The sequence below is a fragment of the Caretta caretta genome, chromosome 2 (assembly GCF_965140235.1).
Source record: "Caretta caretta isolate rCarCar2 chromosome 2, rCarCar1.hap1, whole genome shotgun sequence".
Lineage (NCBI taxonomy): Eukaryota > Metazoa > Chordata > Testudines > Cheloniidae > Caretta > Caretta caretta.
This window is the reverse complement of record NC_134207.1, coordinates 191,617,337-191,634,734: the sequence shown is the minus strand read 5'-3', so window position 1 is coordinate 191,634,734 and position 17,398 is coordinate 191,617,337. Positions and strand designations below refer to the sequence as shown.

Sequence of the window (17,398 nt, the reverse complement as noted above, 5' to 3'; positions counted from 1 at the left end):
ATTATTTTTAGAAAAAAGAAAAGGAGTACTTGTGGCACCTTAGAGACTAACCAATTTATTTGAGCATGAGCTTTCGTGAGCAGTGAGCTGTAGCTCACGAAAGCTCATGCTCAAATAAATTGGTTAGTCTCTAAGGTGCCACAAGTACTCCTTTTCTTTTTGCGAATACAGACTAACACGGCTGTTCCTCTGAAACCTGTCATTATTTTTAGAGTTTCAGTGATGTGAGTGACATGATATGACTTTTCCTTACAATGTTTTTCAGTCATTTTCATTTTGTTTTCTACCAGATCTAAACAGATGGAAAATTCATTGTGTCTGGGAGCTAGGGAAAGTAGGAGCATATTTAGGCATATATATATGTGTAAGAGAGATTTTTAATTTGCTCCTGGAAGGAAATGAATTTTCTAGGATGACCAGAAAAGAAGTATTTGTAGTAACCCTTCTGTGACCCAAGAGAACCAAATTCTCTGCTGGTATAATTCAACTGAAATCAAAGTGACATTCAAATTGAAGAAAATAATAAAAACAGATACAGCAAAATCAGAAATAAAACATGTTGATAATTAGGTATTCAACTAGATGCCCTATACAATATCTAGGAAAAAATTGCCAACCTCCCCCCCCCCCGCTTCCCTGAGCTATTGATTTGGAATCCAAAATCAAGGTAATTTTACAAGGTATTTGCATGTTGCTGAAGTCAGATTCTCACCACAGAACTCCTGAATCAGCCACATTTATGATACTGAGGGCATATATTTATTTCAGGACACTTTAAAGACATTTTCCCTGGCTTCATCATTTCAGTCAAACAAAAGCCAGCAATCAATAACAGCTGTGTCCATGTGAACAAAACACAGACTACTACTCAGAGGTCTGTGGGATGGAATACTGCATCTTCCTTTGGCAAATCTAAGCTTTAAAGGGACAACCACCACTTTCAGTTATACCTGTGTAATCCCACTGACTCCAAAGAGGTGATAAAGATGTGACTAAGCAGGCAATTTGGCCCCACGTCTTTCTGTTATGCTATTCTTTGACAAAAGGTGTCAACTCTTGTTACAGTAAGTGATTAAACTTGTATGAGAAGTACTGGAAAATTGTTTTCCTCTGTGAACTGATGGGTTTCCAACCAGGACAAATATGCAGCTCAGCTAAATGTTAGTATAACTGAGGAGAGCTACAGCGCAGATTATAATATAAATAACTAGTTATATACTTGAAAGATGCAGGGAAGAAATTCACTAGTCTGAAAGCTCCATATAAGTTGTAAATAGGAACATGGGGATTATCTACTAGATCATTATGTTTGTCCCATGCTGGTGGAAGATGCAGCAGACACAAAGCTGGTGCCACACTTATTCTTAGCCAAAATGCCAAAAAGAACCACCACCCATAAAGATTTATGAAATTACCTAGTTTCCACAGTAGATATATCGGGCTATCTGTGGTACACTATTTTCTACTGCATTTGTGAGTTATAAAGATCTGTTCTTCAGGTCACTTTCTTTGGAGGGAATCACCACTAGACAAATTACATCTACTATTATTTACTCGTTAATGCTGACAGAGAGCTAAGAATCGCACAAGACAAAGTTCTAGCCCTGAGGAGAATAGGCTGACTAGATAGATAACACAGACCAAATTGGAGACTCCAGAGGCAGTTTCTCTCTTAGAGCAACACTTCTATTGTTTTGTCCATGGAGAAAGCAGTACATTTTGTTGACATGAGCTAGCATTTGTGAATTTTGAAGAAGAAGTGAATCTGAGGAGGAATTTCAAGGAGACCAACATTGAACAGGGGTGAAGCTGAGAGCAGTAAGAAATGAGAGCAGAGACATGGGCAGGAGCGGAGTTGAATATGTATCAGAGAAACCATTACAAAGTCAATCTTTACCAATTTTGACCACACGATTATCATAGAGATTTCCTGTTCTAATTACAGAGATACACTGTAATGATGGTAGCCAATAAAGGCTTTGTAATGGTGACCACTCCAAATATGTGCATGAGTGTGCAGGCACAGTATGTGATGGCCAAGGTCCTGAGGATCTAGTCCAAGGATGAATTAATATAGTACCTAGTATATAATCCAATGACTATTTAAAAATACCATCTGTCCCAATTCAGCTTCTGACCCTGACTCACCATAGCACTTCAGCAGATGCTTAAGCCCAATTAAAGCCAAATGCTTAACTCTAAGCGTGTGCTAAGGATTTTGTTTAACTGGGGAGTGTAAGAGTATTGTTTTTATACTTCTTTGTTCACTTTCCTGGGATGTAAGTGGTGCAATACATGCTTCAAGAAGTATGAAAATATTCTTTTCCCCAATGGTTTCTAACCTTATTTAGATAGTTTGATGATCTTTTCTGCTTACTAACTCCAGAAAGGCTGCCTCTGTAATTAAAGTGATAAACAGATATGTTCAATAATTAACAATATTTTTATTTATTGAGCTGCATGGGTAGATTAATTTTTAACATGGCTTTAAGTAGTGAATTTATGAAAAAGTAAGTGTTGCATACAGTGAAAACTTACTAATTAAAAGAAACACCCTTTGGCCACAGATTTAATTAATTAGTATTATATTAACATTACGACCAAAGCCAACTTCTGCTCTCCTCCTTGTCTCTGACATGATTGTTTTAATGTATATTCTTCAGATGACTACAGCAAAGGTATTCATTGTATTTCTTCATCCTCAGTGCAGGTACAAAATAGCTATAGAATGAGCTCTATCTGTTGATTTTAAGATATTGGGATGGGAATAGGTTCTGATTAAAAACTAGATCTTATGAACTAAGCCTAAATACTTTATTTCCCTCCTGAAGGCAGAGCACTTAAGCAAGTGCTTAGCTTCATGAATGGAACGCCAATGGAACTTGCTTAACTTGTGTTAAGGTTGCATCTATGACAAAAGGCAAGGGTGCCCTTGGAGAAAAGGGGTGGGCTGGTTCTAGATCTGAGAAGTTTCATTTTTAGTGTATTCCATCGGAATAGTTGAGTTTGAGTCAGCCAGGCATAAAATATTGAGGCAATAATGATTATTATTTTTAATTAATAACAGTACATAATCAATAAGAATTATTATATACCGAGCACCAACAATGTTCTGCAAGTATGAGAAGCTAATATCAAAACTCACCACAACTGCAATGGGAGCACCATCAAACCCTAAAGGGTTTTTCAAATCTTTTATTAAAGTTGGCCAAGATATTGGATTTGTAAAGGGGTTTTGGATTTTCACTCTAAACATTTTGCACTGCTCTAAGCATACATTATTCCTGCACTTAGCTGGAATTATTTACTCTTTGCTCATTAGTAGCCATTAGGGAGGTGGCTGGACACCTGTATTTTACAATTTGGTACTTTAGTATTCAGGGACAATATGGGGATTTAGAATTAAGGAGGTTATTTGCATAAATGAAAACACGATGTTGGTATCTGGGGACAGATATAATCCTGCTTCCATATGTTTCAAGGGCGACTTGCAATGTAAAAATAGAAGATTATCTCTGAAGGTGAACAAGCAGAGAAATATAAACTAAAAATAATTTTGTATCAACTTTTGAAATTTCAAACTTTTAGAATGAGTAAAGTGGATACTGTGTACTATGAAATACTTTACAAAACTATGGGAGTGAGAACACTACAGAATGGTAGCAGCATAGTCAGAATGAGATGTCCCATGATTTTGTGATCTGACAAATATTTTTTAAAAATTGTAAATACATTTACGCTTCATCTTTTTAAAGTTACAAATGTTAATTTGATTATATGGAATCTGATTCTCCTTTACACTAAGGCCCCTTCATATTCCTCTGGTAGTGTAGCGGGGCCTGAAAGTAGGTATAAATGTAAAATTTTGTGTAAAAATTAGTCATAAAAAAGAATCTAGGACCATATTGACTAGTCTGATATTGTATGTTGTATCCACTACTAAGAATAAAGGTTCCAGTTCAGCAAAGCCGTTAAGCATATGCTTAACTCCATCCCTATTTAGCAAAGCACTTAGGTATGTGTTTCCGTCTGATTGATGTACCTGGGGTTTATGCATGAGCTCACATATTTTGTTGAATCAGGGAAGAGAATAAAAAATAAATATTTAATTTAAAATAGAGAATTTGATTAAGGGGGGCAAGAGATTAGAAATGCAATTTATAAGCAGAAAAATACAAATTTCAACATTTCAAACACAGGGCCAGATTTCAAATCCAATCCACTTCTTTTGTTCCACACTTGCTATAATTAAAAAAAACTATACTAATGTGGAATCATTTACAAAATATTTCATAATTCAGCTCTGTAGATAGAGCAGAATTTTAAACAATGTAGCTTTATTTAAGACTGTATGAACAGGCTCTTTTTTAATTAGATTCCAATATACATCTTCCCCTTACAGAGACAATCATCTCTGTGTAATGATGAAGTGATACTCATGGTTGTTTGGTCATTTTCCAGCGCTGTCTTTGGGAAAACAAATCATTGAGGCTCTCAGGCCAGACATTTTAATATACTATATGCTTCTGGAGATATACTGTATTGCTCTGACTTATGCTATGACCTTCAAAGAGAGAAGCTCTAAAACACCATGAGGGATACATCTGTTATATTATTGCACTGTTATGTGTTAACCAGACATGCTAGCTAGAGTTGTTAATATAACAAAAGCACAACAGAGCTGAGCCAATCCTGAGGAAGAGTATCTGTTTGAATTATTCACTAAATATGGCTGATGGGAAATGGTCACGAGACTTTTCAAGGTATAAAAAATGTTCGCTGTCCAAATTGGGACAAATTTCCAAATTGGGACAAAAAGTAAAAAATCTTGAAAATTTTCCTGACTGACAAATTGAAAAAAGTATCACAACATTGTATCAAAACACTTATTTGACGTTTATGAAATGTTTCATTCAAATTTTGATTTTTTTCCTTTTAATCTTTTTTTTTTAGTATAAATTAACTGAAACCTTGAAACAAAAGGTTTTCTTGAACCAAAAAAAAAAAGGAAACTTTGTTTCAAAAACGTCAAAACAGGACATTTTTGACAATTTCAAATTCAAATGTCAAACCCTTTTTTCAACATTTTTTCAAGTCAGGAAATTCATCAACACCAACTTTTTCCCACAGAGAATTTCAGTTTTGACAAATTGGCAATTTTTGATGAAAAAACATTTAGTTGAAAATTTTCCAGACCCGCTCTATTACAAACATTGATTCACTTTGTTCACAAATATATTTGCAGAAAAAGATGTTGGGAACTGTTTTGCAAATATGTATTTATATGAGTATATCTAATCCATCTATCTAGGTTCCTATTTGGTGCTCATCACAGCGGCATCTAAGCACTGGTTATATATGTTCGGTATCAAGGAGATGTTTCCCATTATGAATAGAGAGCAGCAGCATGGTCCAAGGACATGCAAAGTGATTGAGGGCCAGCTGCCACAGACAGGATATAGTGAGCTTTCTGTTTGTTTGGTTTTTTGAGCTAGGGTTTTACCTGTATATGGCCCCAGAGCAAAGCTAAGACTTTCAAAGTGATGAGTGATTTTGCCTCTCAATATTTGGGTGCCCAACTTGAGGCACCTTAAAGGGGCCTGATTTCCAAAAATGTTCAGTATCCACCTTCTGAAACATAGATCCCCTTGAGATTTCTCAAGTTGGGGACTTCGAAGATTGAGGCAGCCAAAATCATTTGTCACTGTTGACAATCTTGGTTCAAGTTTTTACTAGTGTTAGATAAAAAAAACCTGTTATAGTGACACAAAGTGGAAGTTGGAATTTGATCTGCCTCGTGATATCAGTTATGTTATTCCCAGAATATCTATGTTTGGTGGTGATCTAGGAAGCAGAATAGAGCTTGACTTTCAGAATCTTAAAAGGGCTTGCAATACTGCTAGTTAGAAAGTGCTTATTTTGACCTGTAAACCTAGGAAATTGGATTCTGAAATCATTGAGGAAGAACAAGCATGGAACGCCACAATGTGTTTGTTTCTTTTTTTGTTTTGAACAGTCACTTTTGTGACCATAACCACAGATGACTGATTTTTTTTTAATGCATTAAGCATTTCCATAGCCAGAGAATGAAGTCTCTTTATTTCATTTGTCTCACTGGCCAGACACATTCGGAAAAAATAATTAATGGACTTGGCCAATTTTAACATGACTCGATTATAACAATAGTTCTCCCAGGGAAGAAAGGCCTTTGAAAATTTTCAAGTGAAAATATAGTTGTATTTTATTGCTTTTGTATACCGATCTTTAACTTTCTAATGGGTCATTTTCACTAACAGTTTATCTTAAAGCAACATTTCCTCCATGGAGCTGTAGACTTGTTTCACCTGATAGCTTGTTTGATAATATTTAATGTGACTCTCTTTAATTCCAGTAATTTTTTGAATACTTTTTAGAGTCTGATTTTTATTCTAATGAAGGCTGCTCTTTCATATCATATCAACTACCCAGTACTATTTTTTCTTAGCCATTAATTATATCACCTATACACTTCATCTTTTCCTCCCCTTATGACACTTACAAATGATAACATGACTTGAAGCAAGTACTGCCAAAAAAATAAGAATTCTACACAAATGAATGGCTATTTGATCATATTAGGTTATTTCTGTAACACTGTTTCAGGGACATCTGAAGCATATAGGTAAATGGGCTTTTGGATGAACAGGGAATACTGCAGAGCATTAGGGGATGTAACCACAACACTTAATTGAAAGCTTTAGTTACTCAGGGGCCTGTTATACTGGGCTGACCTGTACAGAAGTCAAAGTTACAAGAAGATCTGATTGTGATATCAACCAAGCTGACCATAGCATATAAGACAGTCTTGCCACTTGTTAATTATTGGTGCAATGACATCCAATTGCCCCAGGCTTTCCACTAAACTACAAAGTTATTATAGTTTTTCTAATAATGAAGGTGTTGTAAATAATATCCATACCTTGCCAAGGTCTTTACACACCCAAAAAAGGATTTTTTGTTAAGTATTAGGCACAAGAAGCACTTCAGTGAATAGTGAGTCACTTGTGCTATTTGAATACAAGAAGGGAAAGGTACAAATAACCAGAACTATGCAAAACTCAGTGGTTTCAGTGAACATTTTCTGTTTCATTTCACAACACCTGAGATCTGTTAAGCCGAAGGCCTGTACTCTAACTTGACCAAAGTAACAAAAATTCAACTCAGCTTGTTACATAAAATTGTTTATAAAAGTCAGCAAAGACAGACAGACTGGACTAGTTCAATTAAAAAGGTTTACTGAAACAGCCGAAGGACTGTGGTGAAATCATGTCTGTTACACCAGAGGAGCCCGAGACTGGAAATTAATGGACCAAAATTAGTATGTTGGAAAGTAGGCATAATGGTGGATAAAATAATAAGAGGATCCGATGCACTATTCCAACTATCTTCCGCTTTTGGGATCTTTAAAAAAAGACTTGGTTGGGGATCAAATGGAGAATGGATTCCTGGGAGATTCCAGGAGGAAAGGCAGACAGGCCTCTGACTCTCTGTAGAGACCCTGTACTTTGCTTGTGAGCCATGAGGATCATTATACTATCATGACACCCAGACCTCAGCACACCAACACACCATCTGACCCTTCTGTACCTGCAAGGACTCCAGCCTGATACACATGAGATACTGATCTGTCTTCCTTCCCATATCTGTTCCTTTCTGTCCTTCACTTTCTTCCCCCTGTCCAATCTCTCTCGGCTTTTCACCTAAGTTTGAGGGTTTTGCGGTGTTTTTTGCATATTTTTGCATATGAAATTTAATAATGAAGATGCTCACAGTCCCCTGCTGAAGGAATAGTTCAAAGACATTAAGGGAGAAATAATTCAAAGGCTGCAGTTCAACACAGTGCTACACCTGCCATAAAGAGCTTATGTTGGAATATGAAGACTATTCTGTGAGCGGGCTGGTTTTTTACTCTTTAAAATATAATATTTTCTTCTTTAGAAAATTATTATTGTAATTCATAAAGTGCTCACAGCATGCTGGATGAAATACAAGAAGGTACAAAGAAAAAATCCTTTCTAGAGCTTGTCAAAATTTTTCGAATGGAACAGTTGCTTTTGGAAAGATTCGTTGTGCAAAATCACTTTATGCAGCCCCCCCCCCCCACAGACACACACAGACACACACACACACAAGAATACTTAAAGGGTTTTTTTGGGGGGTAATTTAGATTACTAATGGCCAATCTATTTGACAGAGGCAGGAGAGCTATTTGAAATCAACAGGGGTGCACAACTTTCTCAGAGGGTCAAGTAGTCAGATACACATTCACAAGCACATCAGGAAAGGTACCTACGTTGCATATATAAAACAGTCATGCAGGTGTAAAAAGGACTACCACGCTCCCAAATATGTAATTCAGCATGTAGAAGCAGACAGGGAAGACATTTCCTGTACACACCAATGATATATGTTAGAGACAGATGCTCTCTGTTAAATATACAGAAACACTGGTTTAAAATGAATGAAAATGTGTCAATGTATTTGTAGATTGAAACTTTTTTTACCCATAAGACTTCCTCTACGTGACTAACATTAAATTATTGCAGCCAGCAGCATTAAGTCTTCGGTTCCATACTGTTAAAACACCTTCTAGAGACAATTCTATTAGCAAACATGGTTATTTACCTGTCATAGTCTTGGCAAATCTCCCCAACAGCAACCAATGCCTTCAAATACTCATTAGGCTGATACGGATGGATGTAGTGCAGAGAGCAGCTGTTCCTGGGATCTCCATTTGATGCTGTGAAATCGATAGCTACCTGGAAAAGAAAAGAAACAGTTGCTCTGTGTAGATGTTACAGTGCATAGGTATCTCCAGATCTGCCACATTTCTTTATCATATGCAGGGGCTGGATACCACCGTTTTAAAACAAAAATGAAACCAATTAATCAATTCTGCAATAACATTCCTTTTGTAGCACTGTCACAAGCAGTGTAGAAGTCAGCATAAAGAGCATCATTAGACTGAACGTCCTATATCACAATTAATTTTTCTAGCTAAGAAACGATATGTGGGGTGCATGCCTGTAATGCATCTGTTGAGGTTGTATATATAAGTATAATACTGTTCTTTCCTGTCTTAGAATGCTTGTTTTCTGGCTAACCCTTCAAAGGAAGTTATAAAATAAATTCAACCAAATCAAAACTATTATTATATCTATAAGTATATTTAAAGTAAATGATAATGTTATGATATATGTCTAAAATTATGTAAGTGGAAAAACTATGAATTACATAATTATTCCATTTAGGGAATGATATTCTAATATAAACCTATCTAATTAATTAGCTCTAAGTTCTCTGAGTTTAATTAAATTCTTTCTAGTCAGGTGATTCCCAGTCTATAAATCTGTCTCTAGTATAAAATCTGTATAGAGTCAAAATCCCTAAACAAACATATTCCAAACCGGGTCAAATTCCTTTCTTCATTTCTTTGTTACTGCTTATTGCTATTATTATAATAATAAAAAGTCTAACTAGCCCTTGTACAGTGATTTTCCTCTTCAAAGCATTTCATAATCATTAACTTAATTAACCCTCTCCATTTTGCTGATGGCAGAAAGCTTAATGGTTGGTTCGAAGGCAAAAACAAAAATCATGTTAAGCACAGATTTTTATGCTGAATGCGCTCACTGTGGGTTGCGGGAGGCATCCAGCACTGAATTAAGTTTTAATTAACCTTTTAAAAATTCTGTTTTTCCTTTTTGAAATTCTGTTTGTACTTCCTGGATGCTAATGACATTCCAAATGAATCATTCTGTGACATCACAATCATAGACAGCATGAGCTGGAATGACATTTCTGACATTTGCAATGTTGCATTCTGGGATCTTTTCAGTGAACCAATAGGAACCAAAGGATTTCACAGAGGGAAATAACATTTTTTAACAACCGTATAGTTAGAGGTATTTTCTGATTCCCTTATCCCACAAAACATGGTAAGCGGTGGTATTCAGCAGAGAAGTCTGCACTTAACTCAGTTTTGCTTTGCAATTCACCTTTAAGCGACTTGCCCAACGTGACAAAGGGAGTTGTGTAATACTTGGAACTAGAACCCAGAAAGTCCTGGCTTCCAGACCTGTGCTCAGACCACTAGATGATATTTCCCTTTAGCAACATGTAGCTCCCCTGAAGAGCTCTATCATAGGCAAACATTCTGTGTCTAAGGGTGGATTTTCAAAGGGCCTAAGTGATTTCGTAGCACAAGTCAAGGTACTAACTTTAGGCTCCTAGTTTTGAAAATGTTGGCCTTTGTCTTGATTTTTAATATAGGAATTTTTAACTTGTAGAAATTTTGGCAGAGATTTTCAAAGATGACAAGAGCTTTTGATGCCCAGTTCTCATTAATTTTAATGGCTTTTGGGCATACAAATCTACAGCTTTGAAAATCTCAGTCTTTGTCATTAAAAGTTGTGAGAGCCAATCAGAACTTTTAATCCTCGCACCACTGATGCTCAGTTTCCACTCTGTGATCTAGAATGTTGTTTGCAGATTCTGTTTCATGTTCGATATCTCCTCCTCTTTAAATCTTTAAGAACTGGCCCCTTAATATCTGACTGGAAGAACATATGTTTTGTCATGCTACCAATCAGTGCTTTGTTTGATCAGCCTGGGAACATCTCTGCTGCCTTGACCAACTGCAGTCACCTCTATGACTGACACATCTATTAGGAGAAATGAATATAATTTAAGTGGGAAATAGGATTATCTTTCAGCCCCACTTCCCTATATAAACCTATGCAGCTATCCTGCCAGAGATTTTGTTTGTCCTGATATTTTCCCCACAGGTTTCCCCTTGAGAACTAAGTTAACAAAGAGAAAATTCACCACTTTTTACCTTACATGTATAACATTTTGCATCTATATCATCAAGATTCAAGCTGCCAGCTAGTCACACCTTTGAATAATGATCCTATTAAAATCTTCAGCGCCACAGCTATTGGAGATTGGGCTGTTGACAACCAGTTGATAAGCACAACAAGAATAATAGCAGGAGACACGCTCAGAACATTTTGAGCAGCTGTTCGCATTGTACACACTGAGCCAGATTCTCAACTAGTGTAAACTGGCATACTTCCATTGAAGTCAATGGAGCTATTCTGGTTTATGCCAACTTAAGGTCAGGCCCATTGAAAGAAAAAGTGAAAACAGGTATGGCGTGGGGAAGGAAGAAGAGCCCTTACAAACCAGGACATGGATTTATGGTCTTGTTTTCACAGAACAGAAAGTTTAAAAAAATTATATTTAGAAATGTTGGAACTTTTTGACAAAAAATTCCCAACCAGCTCTAGATTCTCCACCCAAAACCATTCTCCACCGAAAACCAGGGCTTGTTATACCTTGGAAGGAAGTAGGTATGAAAGGGAGTAGAGACTATGCCTTTTGCTTAATCTTACCAGTGTCCATACACGGACTCTGCTCACATTTGTATGAATCCCAACAACCTTGTGTTCCTTGCAAAATATGCTAGATCAAGGACTCTGGGCCAATATTTTCAAAAGCATGTGTCTAAAAACAGGAGTCTGATTCATAGTTAGGCACCTAAATCAGTGGTCTGATTTTCAAAAATGCGAAGCACCTAGCAGCTCCCAGCAGCTGATTTTCAAAGATGACAAGGCATCTGCTTTTGAAAATCTTGGCCTATGTATGCATATGGTTATTTAGTAAAACACTTCTATTTTTGCTGAAATAAAATTAACTTAAAGATTTTGCATAGCTTACAAAAAAATGATTGCTGTTCTACTCCCTGCACAAACATTTTCTCCTGTACCAGAATAAGAAAGGACAGGTGCTCTAAAGATGCAATAGATGTTGGCCTTTTCCCTGATAACCCCAAAAGAGACTCTTAATGAGGTTGGTGTGACATGCACCAGAAGGAATTGGACAAATCCTTCTTCTTGCAATGACTGTTTGCCAGGGTCATGTGGTGCTTTTTAACCAGAAGTGATTGCAGGATGTCAGAATGAGCAGCAGGCTGAGTGTGCAAGGCAGGCCTGTTGTAGGCGGTGTTTTGGGGGGGCGTGTGGGCAGGAACCAGATTGAAATGCGTTTCTTGACTGGAAATTGTCCTTGTAGTACAGATTCACTTAATGCCTGTGTATTTACAGACCGTGAATACCCTCATTTCCTATCATGATGCTTTTATTAAACTTGTGATTTTGCTGCATGGTACAACCTTCTCAGCAGGTATCAGCAAAAGAGACACATGCTCCGTGCTCTGTGTTCTGGGCAGGAGAGGAATACGCTCTCGGTCTTCCATCATCAACTACAACTACAGCTCCATCCACAAATGTGCAAAGCATAACATCAGCTGTTTTCTCTGAATACAGTAAGGTCTTTAAAAGCTTTTAAGCTTTAAAAAATGCACCTCTTGGGACACAGGGGAAATGAATGATGAGTTCTCTTTTCTTGCGCTACTAATAACCTTCCACAAGAAACAACAATGCCACTCAAATGCTGATGCATTGTGTTGCCAAGGCTCAGTTTTGACCCTGCTTCTTGCCGAGAGGAGGATTTCTACGGAAAGCTGAAATGATATCTGCAATGGTTCCAAAACAGCAGCATGTAGCAGCTCTAGTTTCTTAATGTTCCTGTCTGACAATTTAAGGCACTCAGTCTTGCGTGTTAGGACCAAGACTGCATACATGTGGGGAAGCTTTCTGATTCTAAATGAAAGAATCACAGAAATTAGGGATGGAATTTGCTAGTCTAAACCCCCTGCCAAAGCAGGATTTTTTCCCTACAACATGTTTGGTCCAGTGTATCTTTAAATATCCCAGGTGTTGGCACGTCCATCACCTCCCACTGTTCAATGTGGGTATCCCACAGCAAAAAGATTATACACTCTTAGGAAGATTTCCATAATCTGTGTAAAGGTGTTTTTAATGCAAGGATAATTTCCTGCTTAGCCTTCTACCAGCTCAGTCAGCAAATTATCAGCTTGTCCTATTGTCTTGACCTGTTTGACCCAGAAGCGGTCCTGTATGCTCTTTCAGTTGCAGCTCTTAAAATGAGTGTTTCACATCCTTTCTGACATACTTCCTAAAGGGAAGAGAATGTCTTCTGACTGTAAACCCATTAACTTTGCCAACTTCTTCTGACTGTTTTCTCACACCTAGCAGGGAACTCTGTCAGATCACTAATACAGACTTCTGCAATAAAAGCCTCACAGAAGTAACCATGTGGAATCTGCGCGATTGAGCATAAAATTCCCTAGAAGAAAGTTTCACAACAAATCATTATAAAAAACACAACAAAAAAAATTTACTCTTGGTTTTCTAAGATGTTTGTTCTAACCATGAACTATGTAACCACAATGGATGAACAAAGTATCCCAAGAGCACACAGCATGATGTTACAAAAGCTCTCATTAGTGCTTTAAATTAGCAGGAACACTATACGATAGCTTTTTGTTCCCAAACCTATGCTTAGCATCTTAGCTTCCCTCCCCCCATCAAATGCCCTTTCAGATCACAGCTGCATTGTACTATCTGTACACTGCATGAACACAACAGAAACATAATTAATCCTAAAACACAAAGAGGGTTGGATGACTTACTGCGAGTTTGTGAACTTTGCTTCTGTCTTAGCAAAGAGGAGGGCAATATATCACTGTGGTTTATCGGAACTCATTTCTATGTTAACATTAACATTCCATAATGGTGTACAAGAATTCAGGAAACACGGTCCTCTTTCTGATTGCAGGATTATGGATTTCATAGATCTATAGTGTTCCAACAAGCCATCTTTGACAAGTGTGAGCATATGAGCCTATGTAATTAATGCAGAGTCAAACATCTCTGCACATCTTAACTGCAAGCTGCTGGATCATTAAAAAAGGCATGTGTTTTTGCACTGACTACAAATAAATCACTCGCATGAATTCCAAAACAAAATGGCATGACATAGTCTTAGGATGTGCCCCTTTACCAGTGTATAGTTTCTGTGCACTTGAGAGCAAAAATGACAGAATATACACACGATGAATCCATTTGCACGTGCATGAATTGCACAGTGAAAAAAATGACATGTTTGGTGTGAGAAAATTAAATGATTTGTGCACAAAAGTGACAGTGGGTGAAAAAAATGTCACATGAACAAATTGGGGCAAGGCTGCGTCCCTTTTAAAAATGGTGCTGTAGCAAAAATTATGACAGTCATTGTACTGGATGCTTAGACAAATAGTACCTGGGGACTAGGATAGTGGGTTGGAAGTGGAAGGACTGAAAGGTCCAAGAAATAGATGTGGTTGACTGTAGGTGGGTATGTAATATTTGGCCAAGAGCAGGGGTGAAAGTAGGCCGGTACGGGCCAGGCAGCGTGGATGGGTTGGCTGGGGGAAGCTGATCCCCAGCCCCACCTCTTCTGCCCAAGGCCCCGCCCCATACAGGTAAGTCTTTTATGTTACTTTCACCCCTGGCTGAGGGATTGTTTTTCATTTTCATTTCCTTTCCTTTCATTTCATTTCATTTCATTTTTTCATTTCATTTCATTTCCAGTATAGTCACTGGAACTATACTGATTTACACCAACTGAGGATCTGGTCACTGGAACTATACTGATTTACACTAACTGAGGATCTGGCCCTATATATACTATGGACTTTAGTTGCTGTGGTTTGAGTGGTATTGCTGCAACATGCCAAATGAAAATGTTACGTGTTTGATAATCATACTGTGATCCCAGTTTATTTTATAGTCAAAAAATATTTTACAGGAAGAGTTTAGCCATTTATGAATACATTTACAAAATGGCAAATCAGATCACTTTTTCCTGTGAAAGTGATGAATTTGGTGTTTAAAAGGAGTTCCTTTTATTACGGTCAAGGAAATTACAGTCGGAAAACACTTACTGTAAACTGTATTTGGCATCCACCCATGATGTAATCTAAGAAAGAATGCATCTTGTGGATCTGGAAATAAGAAAGCAAAGACATTCAGATGAACTGTGTATTGCTAAAGGATCCAGACTTTGAGACAGCTTGTTTAAGGAAAAATAAAACATGGACTGGGATGGCGTGGGAGAAATCAGAGAGGGAGAGACTTAAAGCTAAGTTAAGAGAGGAAAAAAGAAAGATGAGAAAGCAACACAAACCGTTCTGAAACCACCGAAATTATTTATGCACATCAAGGAGAGAAGAGAACAGCATTCTTCTGCCTGAAGTCACTGGGGATTTTCCCACTGATTTAAGAGAGAGGAGCAGGCATTTTTTCTGAATTCAGAGACATGACTTTGAAAGAATGGGAAGGGAAACATCTCACAGAGATGGTCATCCCGGTGAACTTCGATGTACGGATGCATAATGGCAATGTATGGCATATTTGATTGCTTACTGGTATTATAAAACAACAGGAAGGAGTAATTGGGGAATGTTGATTGTTTGCACACTAGTTCCTCTACAAGGCTGAGCTATTTTTCCTTTTTTGAGGGGCTCCATTTCTATTACTCCTTTATTATCCCAAATCCTTGATTTTATGGATTATTTAACAAAGACATTGTTAAATACACTGAAATATGTTCTAAAGTCCCCCCAATCAGCAAACTTACCTTAAAGTTCTCAGACAAAAACTATGTTAAGGTGGAGTTAACATGGAGAGCAATTTAGGGTACAACACATTACGGGAATGTTTTAATTATGCCCAGAAGAAACATCAGAAACCAGGGAATTCAGAGGTAAAGGTAAACTTAAAAGAAATCCCACTATGTTAAGGTATGGATATTTAGGGCATCCAAACAACCTTCACTCTGCTTGACAGTAACACAGTGTAAAAGTCACATGTTTATCGTTACAACATTTTAGCGTCTAATCCCAGAGGAGATTCAATTGTTTTTTTATTCCCTCCCCCCGCCCAATAGTGTCACTATGCAGGACACTGAAGGTTAAGAAAATGTTGAAAGAGGGTAGTTTTTCACAGAATTCTCTGAAACAGAACATTATCTGTCAGACTCTGCTAAAAGAGAAACTTTCAGTTATGAAGATTAATGGTAACAAACGACAATTAATCCTAAAATATTTTCTTCAAAGATAGCCTTAGCACAAGATCTCAGCGACTTGTTAGTGTATGGGAAGTTGTAAGTGTCTGAGTTACTTCATTCTTAAGATCATTTGGACGGGTGTGGGGGTGAGGCACGGGGGTTGGTCTGACAGACATTCATTGATTCCAAGACCAGAAGGGACCATTTGTGATCATCTGGTCTGACCCCCCTGTACAATACAGGACAGAGCACTTCCCCAAAATAATTTCTAGAGTAGATCCTTTAGAAAAATATTCAATTCTGATTTTAAAAATTGTCTGTGATGTAGAATGCAACTCTGCCCTTGGTAAATTTTTCCAGTGGTTAATTCATCTCACCGTTAAGAATTTATTCCTTCTTTCCTGTCTGAATTTGTCTAGCTTCAATTTACAACCACTAGATAGTGATATACCTTATGCACTAGACTGAAGAACCTATTATTAAATATTTGCTCCCTGTGTAGATACTTATAGACTGTAATTAAGTCACTCCTTAACCTTCTCTTTGTTAAGCTGAATAAATTGAGCTCCTTGAGTCTATCACTTATTCAGCAGGTTTTCTAATCCTTTAATGATTCTTATAGCTCTTCTCTGAATCCTCTCCAATTTTTCAACATCCTTCTTGAACTGTGGATACCAGTGTCACCAGTGCCAAATACAGAGGTAAAATAACTACTCCTACTCAAGATTCCCGTTTATGTAACCAAGGATCGCATTAGCCTTTTTGGCCACAGCATCACACTGGGAGCCAGGGGTGCTTAAACTATTTGTATAGTGGGGGCGCTGATAACCACTGAACCAAACTGTAAACCTTGTATTTGATGGAAACCGCTTTACACCAGGGGGGCGTGGCAGCACCCTGAGTTCCAGCACCTATACTGGGAGCTCATGTTCAGCTGATTATCCACCATGACTCTCAAATCTTTTCAGGGTCACTGCTTTTCAGGATAGAGTCCCCAGTCCTCAATACAGCCTTCATTCTTTGTTCCCAGATGTATACATGTAGAATACATTATACATATACATGTACTGAAATTCATATTGTTTGTTTGCACTAAGTTTACCAAGCAACCCAGATCGCTCTGTGTTAAGAGACCTGTCCTCTTCATTATTTACCACTCCCCCAATTTATGTGTCATCTGCAAACTTTATCAGCAATGATTTTATGTTTTCTTCCAAGTTATCGATACAAATGTTAAATAGTGAAGGGCCAAGAACAGATTCCTATGGAACCCCACTAGAAACACACCCACTCAACAATGACTCCTGATTTAAAATTACATTTTGAGACCTATCAGCTAGACAGATTTTAATTTAGCTAATGTGTGCCATATTAATTTTATTTC

General features: G+C 37.4%; 1 protein-coding gene across 4 annotated transcripts in view; it reads right to left on the bottom strand.

Annotated features, from left to right (window-relative positions):
* Positions 1-17,398, bottom strand: part of CPNE4 (copine 4) — a 335,017-nt gene that overhangs the window by 37,418 nt on the left and 280,201 nt on the right. For all 4 annotated transcript variants that reach the window (XM_048838761.2, XM_048838759.2, XM_048838760.2 and 1 more), the window contains 2 exons: positions 14,891-14,950; positions 8,665-8,798 (listed from right to left, as the gene is read on the bottom strand). In XM_048838761.2, the coding sequence (XP_048694718.1) occupies positions 8,665-8,798; positions 14,891-14,950 (194 nt within the window). The remainder of the gene's footprint in view (positions 1-8,664; positions 8,799-14,890; positions 14,951-17,398) is intronic.